Here is an 18,007-nt window from a genome sequence, read left to right on the forward strand (position 1 = left end):
CCAGAGTTGGCAGGGTCTGCCCGTGACGCTCCTCCACTCCTCCTAGGACCAGAGACCCGGGCGGGAGTTACTACCTGAACCTGAGCAGCCACTTCCACTGGTCGGCACTGGACGTGTCTGTGGGCCTGTACACATCTCTGTGCCAGTACTTCAGTGAGAAGGAGATGATGTGGAGGACGGAGGGGCTCAGGCCCCTGGAGGAGACCTCGCCCAGCCAGGCTGTCTGCCTCACCCGCCACCTCACCGCCTTCGGCGCCAGTCTCTTCGTGCCCCCCAGCCGCATCCACTTCATCTTCCCCGTGAGTGGTGCCATGTTCCTGGGTGGCTCAGGGCTCCAGATCCCTCCTGAGAAGGTGAGGGGTGGGCTGTGCCTCCTGGGCCTGACGGCTCTGTGTCCCCAGGAGCCGGCCTCGGGCATGAACTACATCGTCCTGCTGACGTGTGCTATGTGCCTGGTCACCTATGCGGTCATGGCCGTGATCCTGCGTAAGCTGGACCAGCTGGACGTCAGCCGGGTCCGCATCATCCCTTTCTGCGGGAAGGGAGGCCGCTTCAAGTACGAGATCCTGGTCAAGACCGGCTGGGGCCGCGGCTCAGGTGAGGGGACAGGCTGCCCCGTCCAGGCCCCCAGGCTGCCTTCTCTCGTGGTGATGATGATAATAAATGACGTAGAGCAAGGGCTCGATTTCCCAGGTGCTGTGTGAAGTGGTAGCTTGTTAATGCTCACCGCTACCTGTGGACACGCTGTCATCGTCCTGAGCATGAGCTCAGTCCCGTGTGAAGTAGGCGCTCAGTCACTCGGGCCATCTCACTTTCCACAGGGATGCGGGACTGATGAGTGTGTGCAAGCTGTGCAAAAGTGAGCTTGATAATTAACGGGAATAATTTTAAATGATAAGTCGTTATGTGAAAACAGTGGCTTGCTTTCAAGACATCAAACACTGCGTTGGTTATAAACATGTAGAGAAACACTGATACTGAGTCAGTGCAGTGTCACTGAAGACATCAGAGGCACTTTGTGAAAAACTTACCGAGAACGGTTTGAGCGGTGCTTGCCTCCTTGCCCGATAACTCACAATGTGGAGTGAGCGGCTGTTCTCTGCCATGACTAGTGGTCACGTTGCTTCCAACAGTTTATCATTTGCGCTCTCTATCACGAAACACTCCTGAGAAGTCTTTTAGCGTGAAGTTTTTTGCCAGCATCAATTGCTCTGTGACATCGCGTCCTTTTGGTCACAACTGCTGTCCTTGTTGACATCGGTGAGCTTGCCGTCACTGGGACCCTTCTCGAGTCTCGGGCCACGCCGGCGTCCCCATATGCTGCCTGTTTCCTCAGCAGTCCACTCACCTTTGACTGGAATTTTACTTCCACTGTTACCATTCTTCACTTCTTTGCTATGTTTTCATCTCTGTCGACCAGTCCTCTTTCGATGACCTGTTTTTGTAAAACGTCGCGTGGGTTTATCACTGGGAGACAAGGAGGCAACACCCCCACGCGCTCGGTGGTCTGTGGGGGAAGTGCTGGACGCACAGTGACCCGTCACCAGTGGGCTTTGGAAGAAGTGATGTAATGGGTCACGGATCAGGATGTGCTTTTTCTGTTTACGTGGTGGACTGAATTGCTGGCAGCCAAGTGGACGTTTTACCGGTTACTCACAGTAGCACGTGACGGATGCCTGACTCATGGTGTTGGGGCTGTGTTTAATGCATTGGGGTAAAAGAGATTTGTGTATGTCAGAGCTGCGCGGGGCGAGCCTGCTGTACTAGTTGAATGAAAACCCACGGGAAAAGACTTCTCTGGGGACACGTCTGGTGGGCAGCAAACAGTCCTGCCACCTCTCCTTCCATCCTCCAGGGACCACGGCACACGTGGGCATCATGCTCTATGGGGCAGACAGCCGGAGTGGCCACCGGCACCTGGACGGGGATGGAGCCTTCCACCGCAACAGCCTGGACATCTTCCAGATCGCCACCCCGCACAGCCTGGGAAGCGTGTGGAAAATCCGCGTGTGGCATGACAACAAAGGTCCGGTGTGCCCCTGCTGTCCCTCTGCCCGCTGCCTGTCCGGCGTCCTGCAGCCCTCACCCGGCTCCTGCCCCTCTGCAGGGCTCAGCCCCGCCTGGTTCCTGCAGCACGTCATCGTCAGGGACCTGCAGACCGCTCGCAGCACCTTCTTCTTGGTCAATGACTGGCTGTCGGTGGAGACTGAGGCCAACGGGGGCCTTGTGGAGAAGGAGGTGCTGGCTGCAAGTAAGGCCCCGCCCCTGCTGGCTAGACGGGGGGGCCCTGCCCCTCGGCCCTCCTGAAGCCCCTCCTGTGCCCTTTCCCAGGTGACGCAGCCCTGTGGCAGTTCCGGCGTCTCCTCGTGGCTGAGCTGCAGCGTGGCTTCTTTGACAAGCACATCTGGCTCTCCATGTGGGACCGGCCACCTCGAAGCCGCTTCACCCGCGTCCAGCGGGCCACCTGCTGTGTCCTCCTCATCTGCCTCTTTCTGGGTGCCAATGCCGTGTGGTACGGGGTCGTCGGAGACGCTGCCTACAGGTGGGTGCCTGTGGGGGTCAGGATGACCTCCCTCTGCCCAACGCCTTTTGCCGCCTCCTGGCCTAACCCAGCCCGGGCCTATTCTTTCCTGCCACACAGCACAGGGCCTGTGTCCAGGCTGATCCCCCTGAGTGTTGACACAGTCGCCGTTGGCCTGGTGTCCAGTGTGGTTGTCTACCCCATCTACCTGGTCATCCTGTTCCTCTTCCGGATGTCCCGGAGCAAGGTGGGTGGGGGTTGCTCACGGAGCTCCTGGAGGTGGTGCGTGGCCTGGTTGCCTCTGCCGAGGGCTGTGCTGTTCAGTATGGCAGCCACGGAAGGAAGATCAGTGAGGTCAACATGACGAGCCTTTAGGTTGACTGACCAGGGAAAAAGAGAGAAACACAGATGGTTGAAATCATGAATGAAGGTGGGGGCATCACTGCCACCCTCACAGAAATACACAGGACTGATCAGCGAGTCACATGAACTGCTGTACAGCAGCGTGTTAGATAATGTAGGAGAAATGGACAAGCTTCTAGAAAGACAAACTATCAAAACTGACTCAAGGGCGGGCCCCGTGGCTTAGCGGTTAGGTGCGCGCGCTCTGCTGCTGGCGGCCCGGGTTCGGATCCTGGGCGCACACCGACGCACCGCTTCTCCGGCCATGCTGAGGCTGCGTCCCACATACAGCAACTAGAAGGATGTGCAGCTATGACATACAACTATCTACTGGGGCTTTGGGGGAAAAAATAAATAAATAAATAAAATTATTAAAAAAAAAAACCTGACTCAAGAAGAAAGAGGAAATATGAGCAGACCTAGAGCAAAGTAAAGAGATGACTTAGTAATTTAAAAACTCCCGCAAGGAAAAGCCCAGATAGGGGCCGACCCAGTGGCATAGTGGTTAGGTGCGCACATTCTGCTTTGGCGGCTCAGGGTTCACAGGCCCGGATCCTGGGCGTGCACCGATGCACTGCTTGTCAGGCCATGCTGTGGCGGTGTCTCATATAAAGTGGAGGAAGATGGGCACGGATGTTAGCCCAGCGCCAGTCTTCCTCAGCAAAAAGGAGGATTGGCAACAGATGTTAGCTCAGGGCTGATTTTCCTCACAAAAAAAATAAAAATTAAAAAAAAAGCCCAGATGGCTTCACTAGCAAGTCAACCGAGCAGCTACAGAGGAAACAGCACCAGTCCTTGACAAACTCAAAAATGTGCACAAGGAGGGAGCACTTCCTGATTCATCCCACGAGACCAGTACTGTCCTGACACCAGAGCCAGACAAAGACCTCTTGAGAGGAGGGCACTGCAGACCGCTGTCCCTTGTGAATATACAGCAAAAATCCTCCGCAAAACATGGCAAATCAAATCTAGCAACTCATGAGAAAGGATCACACACCATGACCAAGAGAGATTTACCACAGGAAGCCAATGCAGCAGTTGTTAGCCATAGGTGGCTGTTTATTTTTAAATTAATTAAAATTAAATAAAATGATAACTTCCATTCCTCAGTTGCACCAGCTGCATTTCAAGTGCTCCATAGCAACATGTAGCTAGTGGCTATCATAATGGACAGTGCAGATACAGAAGGCGTCATTCTAGAATATTCTCTGGGACAGCGCTAGTCTAGATTCTGGCTGTTCAGGAGGTAGCACGTCTCCCCAGAGCAGGAGCAGAACTGCCCCCTGCTGACTGCCTGCCTCTCCCTGCAGGTGGCTGGGGGCCCGAGCTCCACCCCTTTGGGGCAGCAGATACTGGACATCGATAGCTACCTGGACTCATCTGTGCTGGACAGCTCCTTCCTTACCTTCCCAGGGCTCCGTGCGGAGGTGAGGGCTCCTCTAGGGGCCCTGCCTCGGCCCGGTGGGTCCTGCTGCCCCTGGGCAGCCCAGAGTCTGAGTGAGGTTCTTTCTGCACTTCTCAACAGGCCTTTGCTGGACAAATTAAAAATGACTTATTTCTGGATGATTCTAAAAGGTGAGGGTCCCTAGAGAAAATGTGAGCCTTGGCGTAGGTCAGCCATGCCCTGCTTGTGCCGAGTTATGGGTATCTGGGCTGTGTGTGCCGTGTCATGTGTCTGTCCCGTGTTTGCTGGCCCTGTGTGTTGTCATACGCTGTCTGGGGGGTGTGTTGGCCCAGAAGCCCCGTCTGTCTGTCGGTGCCTGTGCAGACGTGTCCCCTGGGCTCCCCTTGCTGACCTGTGTCACCTACAGCCTAGCGTGCTGGCCATCCAGCGAAGGCATGCTCAGTTGGCCAGACTTGCTGAGTGACCCGTCCATCATGGGCAGTACCCTGCAGCGCCTGGCACGGGGCCGGATGGGCCACATGCTGGGCCCAGAGGAGGACGGTCTCTCCCTGGTCAGCCCCTCCTCACCTGCCAAATATTTCTCAGCTTCAGGTGGGCAGAGGTGGGGAGGGTATAACCCCAGTTCTCCCTGGGAAGGCTCCATGGCTCGGGGTGGGAGGAGCCCATGCCCTCCCTGACACGTTCTGCTCCCTCTAGACGAAGACTTGATCCGGCAGATCCTGGCTGAAGGGGCCAGCAGCCTAGCCCCCACCCAGGACACTCAAGTAGAAACGGACCTGCTCACTGGCCTGTGAGTGCCCACCTCCTGGGGGTGGGGGGCAGCAGGGAGCCCAGGCCAGGAAGCCCTGCTCCCCACCTGGGACTGGCCTGGTGCTCTCCGGCCCCATGTCCCCCAGTGCAGGGCTGGGGTGACGTTTGAGCTCTGATCCCCTCATCTGTTGAAAGGACCTCACAGGGTTGTCTGGGGCCCAGCAAACATTCCCTTTAGGGTGGCAGGAGCGAAGGACATCTGAGGAAGAGAAAGGCAACCATTGTGAGGCTGCCAGGGCCTGGCCATGATGAGGAATCATTGGCAGGTTTTTATTTTTTATTTTTTTATTTTTATTTTTTTGTGAGGAGATCAGCCTTGTGCTAACATCTGCCAATCCTCCTTTTTTTTTTTTGCTGAGGAAGACTGGCCCTGGGCTAACATCTGTGCCCATCTTCCTCCACTTTATATGGGACGCCGCCACAGCATGGCTTGCCAAGCGGTGCGTCAGTGCCCGCCCGGGATCCAAACCGGCGAACCCCGAGCCACCGCAGCGGAGCGCACGCACTTAACTGCTTGCACCACCCGGCCGGCCCCTATTGGCAAGTTTTTAAATAGCCCATTTTTTTTCTTTTGAGACTATTTTGATTTTGTGTTTTTAAGAAGTTCCCAATTTCTTGGCTGGTTTCCAACTTAGTAACACAGTCCCTATAGAATTACCTCCTTCTCCTTCTTTCCTGTTTCTCTGTTAATATCCACCTTTCCATTCCTTTTAACTTTCCTAATTTTCAAACAACCAAAAACTACTGAGATACATGAACTGTCCCAGAACACAGAGAAAAAGGGAAAACATTTCACAAAGAGTTAACCATGACATGATGGCATTTTTATGAAGAAATTGCCAATTGATTAAAAAAATCTGTAATGTAGGGAAATCTTGGGGTAGTAATTATAAACTGAGCACGCCCAAACATCTCCAGTCCAAAGCCCTTGCTGAAGTCCAGGGCCAGCTCAGTGGAGTCCGCTCTTCCTCCCCGTGCCGGAGAGAGCCTGCTCCCTGAGGCAGGCCCCGCCCCTGTCCCCCTGGGGTACTGGGTAGCTATCCCTGCATAATGAGTTACCCCAAAACTCAGTGCGTACACCAACTCAGAGGGCAGGCCCGTTGGCGCGGGCCGCTGGTGGGCCGCCTCAGCTCCTCCACCTGCGCCTCACTGCTGGGCTGCTTGAGCGTCCTCACAACGTGGTGGCCGGTGTCCCCAGACTGAGTGGTCCAAGAGAGCGAGGCAGAAGCCACAGTGTCCTTTAAGGCCCAGCACCGTTAGCCGCACCCTGTCATTTCCACAGTATCTTCTCAGTTACACTGTGGGAAAGGACTCTGCAGGGGCGTGATGCCAGGAGGAAAGTGTCATTGGGGCCATCTTGGAGGCTGCCCACCACACTGGGCGCCCTCCTCACAGAGCTCCACTGCCCAGCCGTCTGGCCCCACCCTCCCTCTGCCACCCACTTCCCTCGGGCAACAGCCTCCTCGCTCCTCCACCTTGTCTGTTATTTCTGCTGCTCCCTCTGCCCAGCGTTGCTCCCCATGACGCTTCCTTCAGGTCGCCAGTCAAATGCTGCCTAATCAGAGCCTGCCTGCCTGCCTGATGTAAATACAGTAAAGGGCGGTCACAGGGGCCCGCGCACACAGGCCTCGGTCTCCGTGTTCTCCCCTGCGTCCTGAACGTCGCTTTGTTCATGCTCGTCGTCTGCTTTCCCCCGGCACGGGCACATCACAAGTGCACGGACTGGTCTCTTCACTCAGCGCCTAGAACAGGGCTGGCGTTGAGCAGGGGATCAACATCCGTGGTGAGAGACTGAAGGAACCCGTTGAACGTTATCCTCTAACAAAGTCTTCACTCTCATTGCAGCTTAGAGTCCAATGTAAAGTTCTAAGTATTCTACGCTGTGTCTTCTATATGATCCTGATACAACACATGTTTCTAGCACATGTGAGATGTAAACACACGCACACCTAGATAACCAGTAACACTGCTGTTCCTCACGTGGTGGACATACTGATGTTAATATCTGTTCTGTATTTATTATTGCTCTACTTTCTACAAATAATTCAGGCTACTTTTATAATCAGAAAAGTCAGTTTCAAGAAAAAATGTGTCACTTGCATTTGTTTGCTGTCCTGTGATCTCCCACCTCCATAAACGATGGTGCCTTTATTCTCCAGGAGACGCACAAAACCAGGCACGGTGAAGGCAGCCCAGTGGCGGTAGACACGCTGGGATCTGGGCCTGTTCTTGTCAGTGGACAGAATCAGGGCACAGCTGTGCACCCCCTCCTCAGTGGTGCCTGTCCCCAGCCTGCTCCCCTCTTCATTCTGCCCCCTTATTTCCTCTGGCTCGTGTAGCACCCCTTTCTCTCTCTGGAGCAGCTCGGAGCCAGGAGGCTCAGGGGGGCACCATGAGACACAAGCAGATCTCAGGGTTATACAGAGCACTATGTACTGTTGGAATTTGAAAGACACGTCTACTTGTCTAAAAGTTAGTCTGAGCTTACAAAACTGCATCAGAGCACGGCCATTTGTGTCACGTATGTGTGCGCGTGTAACTGCACACGTGCGTAATGTGTGTATGCACGCATGGGTGTGGGGAGGTGAGGGGGAAGGCGTGAGGCAAGGGGAGTGCTTGTTGGAAGGTTTCAAACCTAGTCATAGCTTGCTGGCATGAGGAGCAGGCAGGGGGACGAGGCTGGAGACCGCTACAGTCGCCCTGTAAGAGGTGATGGCTGCTGGAGTGGAGGCAGGACGGGAGAGAGGTGGATCAGGTCACAGAGATGTGGGGGGAGGACTTCATGATGGAGTAAGCAGGAGGTGAGGGGGGAGAGGAACAGAGATAGATGTGATGCTGGCCTGAGGAGCAGTGAGGGTGTTGAGGCCCTTCCTTGGAGTTACTGGTGGTGTTCTGAGCCCAGCACCATGTCCACCCTGGTTGGGGCAGTGTCTTCTCTCTCTCCACGGATGGGGAGCGGGGGATTGCACACAGGCCCAGAGAGTCTCAAGGAACTGCCCTCATGGATGAGATGGGCTGGACACCATGCCCTGGGGACTGTATGTGGGCTGACAGGTGAGTGCTGGCTGCTTCCCTCTTCCTGTGCTTCAGGTCCAGTGCTCCTGGGGAGAAGACTGAGACGCTGATGCTGCAGAGGTTCGGGGACAGGGGGCTGCCCAGCCCAGGCCTGACCTGGGAACAGCCCCAGTGGGCAAAGCTCTCCAGGACAGGTGCGCTTGTGTGTCCCCAGGACGCCCCTCCGTGCCCCTCCCTCTGGGCCACCAGTCACTTGTCTCTCTTCCCCAGGGCTGGTGGAGGGTCTGCGGAAGCGACTGCTGCCGTCCTGGTGTGCACCCCTGGCCCACGGGCTCAGCCTGCTCCTGGTGGCTGTGGCTGTGGGGGTTTCGGGGTGGGTTGGTGCCAGCTTCCCTGCTGGCGTGAGTGTCACGTGGCTCCTCTCGAGCAGCTCTAGTTTCCTGGCCTCATTCCTCGGCTGGGAGCCACTCAAGGTGAGTGGGATGCAGGGAGGCCAGGCTGCCAGTCTCTGGCACTCGCAGGCCCCTCTGATGCCACCCCCGGCCCAGGTCCTGCTGGAAGCCCTGTATTTCTCACTGGTGGCCAAGCGGCTGCACCCTGATGAGGATGACACCCTGGTGGAGAGCCCGGCCGTGACACCGGTGAGCGAGCGTGTGCCCCGTGTGCGGCCCCCCCATGGCTTCGCACTCTTCCTGGCAAAGGAGGAAGCCCGAAAGGTCAAGAGGCTGCACAGGATGCTGAAGGTGAGCTCGGGTCACAGCAGCCAATGCCTACTCTCCCTCTCCCGCCTCCTGGCCAGTGAAGCCTCTTTCAAGAGGTCCCGCCTTCCTCAAAAACCTCACACAAGCCCTTTCCTGACCACCGAAAGCCTTCCCACTCTGCAGCCCCTGCCCCAGCTCCCTCCCATCACCCCGATTCCTACTGCCCTAGTCCTTGCTGTGCCCCTTCTTGTGCCCAGCTCAAATGTCCACTCCTGCCTGGCCTCACAGGGCCCTGGGCACGGCTTCCTTGGCCTTCAGTGGACCGTGTGTCTACCCCCAGACAGAGTGCTGGTGGGGTGTCTGTGCTGCCCTTTCTTAGTAAGCGCCAGGCACCCTGGCCACGGGCAGCTTGCTGCCCAGTAGTCCGGAAGTCCTGTTCTGTTACGGTGGACCAGGCCATGACTGGCTGACCCCAAGGCTGTCCCTGCCCCCCAGAGCCTCCTGGTGTACATGCTCTTCCTGCTGGTGACACTGCTGGCTAACTATGGGGACGCCTCGTGCCACAGCCATGCCTACCGCCTGCAGAGTGCCATCAAGCAGGAGCTGGACAGCCAGGCCTTCCTGGCCATCACTCGGTATGGACACCCCTCTACACATGCAGGTCTGTCTGCAGGACCAGGGCAGTGCTGATGTCAACCTGGGCCCACACTGATCTTGCCTTTGGTCTCACCCAGCCCCCAGGGGACATTGGGAAGCATCTTGATACATTTTTGATCATTGTAACTGGAGTGGGTGTTGCTGGCAGTGCGTAGAGACCAGATACACTGCTGAACAGTCTGCAGTGCCCAGGACAGCCCCGTCCCAGAGTTGTCTGCCCCCAAATGTCAGTAGGCCGAGGCTGAGGACTCTGGGTCTTGCCTCGTCCCCGTGGGTGGCACTGGCAGCTCCTGGTGGCTGGGCTGGGGCTGCAGTAGCAGTGCTCTCTGGGCCCTGACCCCCGGTGGGCGCGGGGAGCTCAGGGGTGGAGCATGTGACTCCGTGTCCGGTGCGGGCAGGTCTGAGGACTTCTGGCCGTGGATGTCCCACGTGCTGCTGCCCTACGTCCATGGGAACCAGTCCAGCCCAGAGCTGGGGCCCCTACGGTTGCGGCAGGTGCGGCTGCAGGAAGGTGAGCTGGGGAGGGGCACCCTGGCACTTATCCTCACTCTTTTCCAAAGAGAAGCTTTTGGCTCGGTTTGGGTTTCAGTTCCCTAGCTCTGTAACCTTTGCCCTCTTCCTGCCTTGGTTTCCTTATCTGTAAGTGAGACAATGACATGTATCTTCTGGGTTCCTGGGAGCATTTGGTGAGATCATGTAGAGCTCCGCCCAGGTGTTCCTGGTGAGGTGGTGCTCATTCCCGGCCCCTCTGCTTTCAGCACTCTGCCCAGACCCTCCCGGCTCAGGGGCGCATCTGTGCTCAGCAGCCTCAGGCGGCTTTAGCACCGGTGACTACAGCATTGGCTGGGGGACTGCTGTCCACAATGGCTCTGAGACGTGGGCCTACTCGGCGCCTGACCTGCTGGGGTGAGCACAGCGGCGCCCAGGATTCCGGGGAGGCAGGGAGTTCTCCAGAGGACCCCCAGCCCTATCCAGCCATGGCTCCCAGGTTCCAGCAGGGCTGGGCCTGGCTCTCACATGTCCCCTCGCCGGCAGCGTCTGGTACTGGGGCTCCTGCGCCGTGTACGACAGCGGGGGCTACGTGCAAGAGCTGGCGTTGAGCCTGGAGGAGAGCCGCGAGCAGCTGGGCTTCCTGCAGCTGCACAACTGGATCGACAACAGGTGGGCGCTCGGTCCTCTCCCGGCCACCTGCACATCAATCACACCGGCCTCCCGGGCTCTCGGCAGTGTGATCACAAATCACACCCACCCCCAGCTTTGCCGCTCCCCATCATTCCCCGAAGCGGCCTAGCGAGCCTCACTCACTACTCACCAAGCCGCGGCCTCCAGTCCTCCCAGCCCTCGTCGCCCATCGCTCAGCACCTACCCCCAGCCCCTTCCTCCGTGCCCTCCGCGCAGGAGCCGCGCCGTGTTCGTGGAGCTCACGCGCTACAGCCCGGCCGTGGGGCTGCACGCTGCCGTCACGCTGCGCCTCGAGTTCCCCGCCGCCGGACACGCCGTGGCGGCCCTCAGCGTCCGCCCGTTCGCCCTGCGGCGCCTGAGCGCCGGCCTCTCGCTGCCGCTGCTCACCTCGGTACGCCCCGCCCCCAGCGCGGCTCGGCCGGCGCCCTGACCCCGCCCCCAGCCCCACCCCCCGCGCGTCCAGGCTGCGGCCCTGACCCCGCCCGCCCTCGCAGGTGACCCTGCTGCTGTTCGCGCTGCACTTCGCCGTGGCCGAGGCGCGCGCCTGGCGCAGGGAGGGGCGGGCGCGCACGGCGCGGCCCGGGACCTGGGCGCGGTGGCTGCTGGTGGCGCTGACGGCGGCTACAGCGCTCGTGCGCCTGGCCCAGCTGGGCGCCGCCGACCGCCAGTGGACCCGCTTCGTGCGCCGCCGCCCGCGCCGCTTCACCAGCTTCGAGCAGGTGGCGCAGCTGAGCGCCGCGGCCCGAGGCCTGGCTGCCTCGCTGCTCTTTCTGCTCCTGGTCAAGGTGAGGGCGGGGCCGGAGGGCGGGGCCGGAGGGCGGGGCCGGAGGGCGGGGTTGGCTGACGCCCTTTGTCCTCAAGGCCGCCCAGCAGCTGCGCTTCGTGCGCCAGTGGTCGGTTTTCGGCAAGACACTGTGCCGGGCCCTGCCGGAGCTCGTGGGGGCAGCCTTAGGCCTGGTGGCGCTCGCCGTAGCCTACGTGCAGCTGGCCGTTCTGGTAGGTAACTGGGGCCGTCGGGGGAGGGCGGCTTAGCCCGGGGCGCGCCCCTCACTGTGCCACCGTCCCAGCAGCTGGTCTCCTCCTGCGTGGACTCTCTTCAGAGCGCTGCCCGGGCCCTCCTGGTGCTGTGTCCCGGGGCTGGGGCCCCCGCCCTGTGCCCTGCCGAGTCCTGGCGCCTGTCCCCCTTGCTGTGTGCGGGGCTCTGGGCCCTGCGTCTGTGGGGTGCCCTGAGGCTGGGAGCCGTCCTTCTGAGGTGGCGGTACCACGCTCTGCGTGGGGAGCTCTACCGACCCGCCTGGGAGCCGCAGGACTACGAGATGGTGGAACTGTTCTTGCGCAGGCTGCGCCTCTGGATGGGCTTTAGCAAAGTCAAGGAGGTGGGTACGGCCCAGTGGGGGGGAGAGGGACGCGCCCTGGGCTCAGGTGAGCCCAGGGTGCAGCCGGACTGACCGAGCCCCTGTGCCGCCCCCAGTTCCGTCATAAAGTCCGCTTTGAAGGAATGGAGCCACTGCCTTCCCGCTCATCCAGGGGCTCCAAGTCGACCCCAGACATGCCCCCACCCAGCGGTGGCTCCGACGCCTCACGCCCCTCCACGTCTTCCAGCCAGCTGGACGGGCTGAGCGTGGGCCTGGGCCGGCTGGGGCCACGGGGGGAGCCGGAGCCCGAGCCCTCCCGCCTCCACGCAGTGTTCGAGGCCCTGCTTGCCCAGTTTGACCGACTCAACCAGGCCACGGAAGACGTCTACCAGCTGGAGCGGCGGCTGCAGAGCCTGCACGGCCGCAGGAGCGGTGTGCCCCCAGCCTCGCCTCTCCGTGCCCCATTCCCAGGCCTGCGGCCAGCCCTGCCCAGCCGCCTTGCCCGGGCTAGTCGAGGCATTGGCCTGGCTACAGGCCCCAGCCGGGCGTCCATGCGGCCCAAGAACAAGGTCCACCCCAGTAGCACTTAGCTCCAGGAGACCTGGGCTCATGCCCTTTCCCTGGGGCAGGCCTGTGCCTTCACTCTGGCCCCTTGGAGCCAGAGCAGACACCACTCAGTATTACCTTCTGCTGCCCTCAAGGTCTCAGGCCGGGCAGAGCAGCTGCACGCAGGTACCCCAGAGATGGGCAGCACTTGTCTGTGTCTCTCTGTGGGCTTCAGCACTTTAAAGAGGCCACAAGGCCAGCCAGGACCCAGAATCCCCTCCCCGGCTCCCTGGGGAGGACACAGCAGTATTGGACTGAGTGCCCAGCCTCTGAGATGCTAATTTATTTCCCGAGTCCTCAGGTACAGCGGGGCTGTGCCCGGCCCCACCTCCTGGGCAGACATCTCCCCCTCGCTAAGGATCCAGGCTATGGGGAGAGAACTGCACCTCCTGTAATCCTCTCCCTAAATTATTACCTCTCCTGTCCCCTGCTGAGTGCACTTGCCTCCAGCTGCAGTCTGTGTGTCTACCGTCAGTAATTTATACGGGGTTCAGATGTATCTATTTTTGTACGTCGCTCTCTTTTTCACCAGGGCCGAGGGGCCCCGTGCCTGCGCCGAGGGGGAGCTGGGGCTGCAGAGCTGGCCTCCCTCCCCAGACACCTGCCCGCATGCTGCTTCTCAGATCCGAGTCTAGCTTTGGCCCGGTGCTGGGCTGGGAGGGTTGTTGAAGAGCACAGCTGCCCCCAGGCAGTCTGTCACAGCCATGGCCTTGTTCTCCTGCTCCGCCCAAGGCCAGGCAGTGAGGAGCCCAGGCCTGCTGGCATCAGGGCTGGGTAAGGAGCAGGACTAGTGCATGGCGGAGGACCCAAGGGTGGTTAGGGGGAAAGACCCCTCCCCAGGAGCTGGCTCCCAGGGCTGGGGCAGGTGAGTGTGACAGCGTATGTCAGAACACGTGTGGTGGTGTGTGAGGCTTTCCTGAAGGGGCAAGGCCCTGACCACAGCCCAGCGGGCCCCCACCCCACTTCTGTGGGCATGGCCGAAACTACAGCCTTGATCCCGCCCCCAACCCCCCAACAGACGAAGTCAAATAAACGAGTTGGCTGACTGCTCTGTGTCTGCGTCCCAGGGCCGGTGGCACAGCAGCAGGCTTCCGCTGCACCACCACTTTACTTCACTTGCACAAATGAATACTGCCTAGCACCTAGGTGGGGGCAGAGAGGGTTCGACAGCCATGGGGAGCCCCGACAGGACCCGTCGCCACCCAAGTCACAGCCTCACACAAACTCGGTGAAGTCATCTACAGAGGAGATGAGGCGCTTCCGCTGGCCTGTCTCGTAGGTGGGCACGGGCTCGGCCGGAGCCTGTGCTGGGGCTTTGGCATGGCCCGGGGGGTGCGTCTGCATCAGGGGCAGGCTGGGGTTCGAGTAGTGGCCTTGCTCACGGATCTGAGAGAGAGAAGGAGCTTCAGCAGCACATACTCTTCCCTAAGCCGGATGCTGGCACCCACCCTGGTTGGCCATCCCATCTCTGAGGGAGCCCCCCTGTGCCCAGTGTGCCTGTGGCCCATCCTCCCTACCCGATGGCGGAGCCGCTTGATGTGGCGGAGCCTGGCGATCCACTTGGAGGGGTAGATGTCAGTGGGGTTGGAGCGGCTGTGGTGCACCTGCGAGGCCATCTGGGGAAGGGAAGGCAGAGCAGTGAGCCCTCCATGGGTGGCACTTGTGGGCCTGTGTTTCTGTCCCTGTCCCCACCCCACCACCGCCCCTTAGATGCTGCCTCTGCTCACGTTCGCATGCAGGGCCATCTGGCGGGCCACGAAGGGCAGGTTGCGGTCAGACACGATCTTGGCCACACTGGTGTCCACGAGGCCCTCCATGTCTGGGGAGACACAGTGCTCACATGGGGCTCAGGGCCCTGAATGCCTCCCTGCCCAGCCCTGGGCCTCACCTTTCCTGCACTGTAGTGACACCAGGTTGCACTCATAGTCCAGAGGTGTGATAATCACGTGGACGAAGTTGAACTGGCCCTGCATGGACAAAAGCAGGGATCAGCTTGGCAAAGGGCCACTTTCTGCTACTTCCTCACTTAGCTCAGGAGGACAGCGGGCTCATCAGTGGGAGACGCTTGCTAACTCAACATGCTCTGCCTGGTTAGCCACCCACACTTCCTCATCCAGCCTAGGGACTGGGGCTGCCATCACGTCTCTCCACAACCGCCAACTCCTAAAACCCAACCTACTCCATGCCTGGATCCTAACGCTTGACTGCCCGAGTTCAAGTTCACAGTCAGGATCCCAAACAGGCACACAGCCCCATGGACCCCTCCACACTGCCCAGGGCTCCTGCTGCCACCCAGCTGACACTCAACTGAGCAGCACGTGGAGCTCTACACGTTCCCAGCCCACGGCTCAGAGGCTCCACATGCTGACAACTCCCAAATGCCCCTCCAGCCCACACGTCCAAGTCCCCCTTCACCCGGCCATGATGGCACACTGAGCACCCCACAGGGAGCGGCACCCATCCATCCCTCAGGCCCCTGCACGGTTCCTCCTGGCGTACCATCCACGCACACCCCCAAGCTCCCGCAGCACAGGAGGGCTGCTCCGGCCTCCCCCAAGCACCTCTGCCCACTGCCAGATTCTCTGCCAGCAGCCTGGGGGTCTGTGTCCAGTGACCTTCTCCGAGGCTGCCTGTTGCATTTAGAATAAACCAAACACCCCTGTGCATGGGCACCTCAGCCCCTTGGGCTGTGCTGGGCCCTGCACGGCCACCCATGACTGCCTGGACTGAGCCTGCCTCCTTCCCATGGAACCTTAAGCCCCAGTATCCTCATCTAGAAATGGCCTCCTCAAATCGCTGTGATGATACGAGGAAGGGACTGGGGAGGAGGGCTCAGAGCCATTAGGAGCAGACCCTAAGCACCTACCACGCGCCACGCAGCCTAAGCGCCTGTACACGTTAATCCGATCATTCCTCACCAAGACCACAGTGTAGGCCCGCGGGCTCCATGAGGAAACTGACGGGGCTCTCACGCTCCTCGTTAAAGAAGGGGACACAGGCTCAGAGAGGGGAACACTGGAGTGGATCAGCGCTCCCACTTGTCACCACGCTGACCCTCACGGCCCTCACTGCCGCCACTCAACACACAAAGTGGGCACGTCCTCAGAGAGGCGTGACCTCAAGCCAGGGTGCCCGGGGGCCCAGATCCACAGCCGCCCACCCTGAGGGCCCCTTGCTCACTTTGATGGTGCCCAGCTTGAAGTCCTCGCCAGAGTCGTTGTAGACAATGGACACGAAGTCATTGCCCAGGTGGCGCTTCTTGTCGCAACGGTGCTTGTCCACGTCCTTGGTGGGCATCAGGGTGGCGATGTGGAAGACAGCTGTGAGGCAGAGCAGGGCCCGGCTGAGCGGGGCTGGGCACAGCCCCAGGCAGGGTACTACCAAGGGCATCTCGGGCTGGCGTTGGTGGGGTCAAGGTCAGGTGGCAGCGGTCAAGGGCCTCTGAGCCTCTCACCAGGAGTGCCTCTTGATTTCTGCAGAGGCTCAAGGCCCTGCAGGAGCCACGTCCTCTGGCACCCAGCCAACGGTACTTGGCTCCTCTCCCCCAGGGCAGAGCTTCTGGAAGCAGAGCTGCCAGCTCAATCACTGCCTCAACGCCCAGGCTGGCGAACTCAGGCTGTTCACCAGTGCTGCTGGAGAACCACCTCTGCTGCTCCCCCAGGGTGGGCCAACAGAGGTGGGGTGGGGAGGGCACATGCCACGGGAATTCACACACCTTGCATGATGTCGTCGTGCCAGCAGTAGGTGAACTGGCCGTCCTCGCCACACACATCCAGGCCACCCAGGTACACCTTATCTGGTTGGCAGTCCTTGAGCTCGATGAGCTTGCCCAGGCCCGTCAGGAACTCTGTGTACCTGTAGGAGCCGTGCTCGTTGGACAGGATGGCGAGCTCACTGGTGCTCTGTGGAGAGAGAGAAGGAGCATAGCATGGTGGCACCTGCTCCCAGGCCACCCCTAGCTGCCCCCTACCCTCCTAAAGGCCCTGAGGGCTGCGCTTCTGCCACCCACCCTGACTCAGCGCAAGGTGACCTCATTCCAGCAGTTGCCCAGGTGTGTCACCCTTGACTTACCCTTTCTCTATTAGTCCACCAGCAAATGTGCTCAGCTCCATCTTCAAATGCACCGACCCCAGCATTCCTCAGCACCTGCCGCCCTCACCCCTCAAGCCTGTCCCTCTCTCACCTGGACCATCACCACCCACTTCTACTTCTCCACACGGCAGCCCTCCCACCTCACTGGGAACGGAAGTGCAGTCTGACAGCGGCCTACAAAGCCATCCATGATCAGCCCCTCCCCATTACTTCCCCGCCCCCACCTCTTATCCCCTGCCCAGTGTTAATGCCGCACTGCCCTTGAGCACACGAGGTTCCCACCCCAGGACCTTTGTACCTGCTGCTGCTTCACAGGATCCTCCCCCACACACCAGCACGCATGCTCATCTCCCTCACTGCCTTCACATCTGCTCAGTGTCACATCCCTTGGATCGCCAATGTGAATAGTACCCTGCTCACACCTGCACAGTCTCCTTGGACCTGCCAACTTCTCCACAGTCCTCAACACTCTCTGACATACCATGCGCTCACACACTGACCTGTCCTTCTTGCTCCCGTGTCCCTGCCACAGAGCTCAACAAGCACTTGATGCTCTAGCAGCTCACGCAGTAGCTGAGCTCTGTGGAGGATGAGGGCCCAGACCCCAATCCCCGCCCCATGCAGGGCTCTGCCCTGACCCCCAGGCCAGCCCCTGCCAGCCCAGCAGCCTCACCTGGCCTTCTCCCACGTACAGGACAGCGATCTTGTGTGTGTCGTAGGATGGGATCTGGTCAAGGAGCTGCACGGATCGCTCGAAGGACTGTAGCCACAGATCCCTTTATGAGCCCAGGGTGGAGGCTATCCCCTGCCGCCAGCCCTGCCTGACCAGCCCCAGCCAGACGCCTGTCCAGGAGAAGGCTGTCCTCACCCAGGTAGATTACCGCAGGCTGCCACAGAGGCAGCAGAGGCTGGAGCCATCTGCAAGCCTAGACTACAGCCACCACTGCCCAGAGCTGAGGCATCCCACTGTGTCCCCCCACCCAGGCTCCAGGGGAACCTGCAGGGAAGAGAAGGCATGCTTACCTCATTAGGCAAAAGGATTGGCTTGTTGGACTCATCACCAAAGAAAGGCGAATGGTAGAGCTGCAGGAACACGAAGCTGCAGAGGGAGAGAGAGGGTGAGGGCCGGGCTTGGAGCTATAGGCCCCAGGTTGGGGAAGTAGCCAGTGTAGTCACAGCCCGTGTGGTGAACAGCAGGGCCTTAGCCCCATCACTGAAGCAACCGGCCCCTCCTGTGGCTCTGACCAGCCATGGGGCAGAG

At 59.9% G+C, this 18,007-nt stretch overlaps 2 protein-coding genes across 18 annotated transcripts in view; one reads left to right on the plus strand and one right to left on the minus strand.

Moving 5' to 3' along the window:
- PKD1 (polycystin 1, transient receptor potential channel interacting) overlaps nucleotides 1–13,700 on the plus strand; it is a 49,189-nt gene extending 35,489 nt beyond the window's left edge. For 2 of the 4 annotated variants that reach the window (XM_058570313.1, XM_058570310.1), the window contains 22 exons: nucleotides 47–299; nucleotides 402–597; nucleotides 1,856–2,026; nucleotides 2,108–2,251; nucleotides 2,332–2,542; nucleotides 2,642–2,768; nucleotides 4,234–4,350; nucleotides 4,449–4,498; nucleotides 4,735–4,919; nucleotides 5,025–5,118; nucleotides 8,229–8,347; nucleotides 8,424–8,626; nucleotides 8,702–8,896; nucleotides 9,350–9,489; nucleotides 9,910–10,022; nucleotides 10,270–10,417; nucleotides 10,547–10,672; nucleotides 10,910–11,084; nucleotides 11,188–11,478; nucleotides 11,555–11,689; nucleotides 11,764–12,069; nucleotides 12,165–13,700. In XM_058570313.1, coding sequence (XP_058426296.1) covers nucleotides 47–299; nucleotides 402–597; nucleotides 1,856–2,026; nucleotides 2,108–2,251; nucleotides 2,332–2,542; nucleotides 2,642–2,768; nucleotides 4,234–4,350; nucleotides 4,449–4,498; nucleotides 4,735–4,919; nucleotides 5,025–5,118; nucleotides 8,229–8,347; nucleotides 8,424–8,626; nucleotides 8,702–8,896; nucleotides 9,350–9,489; nucleotides 9,910–10,022; nucleotides 10,270–10,417; nucleotides 10,547–10,672; nucleotides 10,910–11,084; nucleotides 11,188–11,478; nucleotides 11,555–11,689; nucleotides 11,764–12,069; nucleotides 12,165–12,638 — 3,973 coding nt within the window. In that variant the 3' untranslated portion in view covers nucleotides 12,639–13,700. The remainder of the gene's footprint in view (nucleotides 1–46; nucleotides 300–401; nucleotides 598–1,855; nucleotides 2,027–2,107; nucleotides 2,252–2,331; nucleotides 2,543–2,641; nucleotides 2,769–4,233; nucleotides 4,351–4,448; nucleotides 4,499–4,734; nucleotides 4,920–5,024; nucleotides 5,119–8,228; nucleotides 8,348–8,423; nucleotides 8,627–8,701; nucleotides 8,897–9,349; nucleotides 9,490–9,909; nucleotides 10,023–10,269; nucleotides 10,418–10,546; nucleotides 10,673–10,909; nucleotides 11,085–11,187; nucleotides 11,479–11,554; nucleotides 11,690–11,763; nucleotides 12,070–12,164) is intronic. The other 2 variants (XM_058570311.1, XM_058570312.1) reach the window with 2 other exon arrangements.
- Nucleotides 13,701–13,709: 9 nt separating this feature from the next.
- Nucleotides 13,710–18,007, minus strand: part of TSC2 (TSC complex subunit 2) — a 38,917-nt gene continuing 34,619 nt past the window's right edge. For 13 of the 14 annotated variants that reach the window (XM_058570326.1, XM_058570325.1, XM_058570322.1 and 10 more), the window contains 8 exons: nucleotides 17,770–17,845; nucleotides 17,420–17,506; nucleotides 16,370–16,556; nucleotides 15,835–15,974; nucleotides 14,543–14,621; nucleotides 14,382–14,473; nucleotides 14,172–14,270; nucleotides 13,710–14,040 (listed from right to left, as the gene is read on the minus strand). In XM_058570326.1, the coding sequence (XP_058426309.1) occupies nucleotides 13,870–14,040; nucleotides 14,172–14,270; nucleotides 14,382–14,473; nucleotides 14,543–14,621; nucleotides 15,835–15,974; nucleotides 16,370–16,556; nucleotides 17,420–17,506; nucleotides 17,770–17,845 (931 nt within the window). In that variant the 3' untranslated portion in view covers nucleotides 13,710–13,869. The remainder of the gene's footprint in view (nucleotides 14,041–14,171; nucleotides 14,271–14,381; nucleotides 14,474–14,542; nucleotides 14,622–15,834; nucleotides 15,975–16,369; nucleotides 16,557–17,419; nucleotides 17,507–17,769; nucleotides 17,846–18,007) is intronic. The other variant, XM_058570318.1, reaches the window with a different exon arrangement.

Source organism: Diceros bicornis, chromosome 26 (genome assembly GCF_020826845.1).
Source record: "Diceros bicornis minor isolate mBicDic1 chromosome 26, mDicBic1.mat.cur, whole genome shotgun sequence".
In the NCBI taxonomy this organism is placed as follows: Eukaryota; Metazoa; Chordata; class Mammalia; order Perissodactyla; family Rhinocerotidae; genus Diceros; species Diceros bicornis.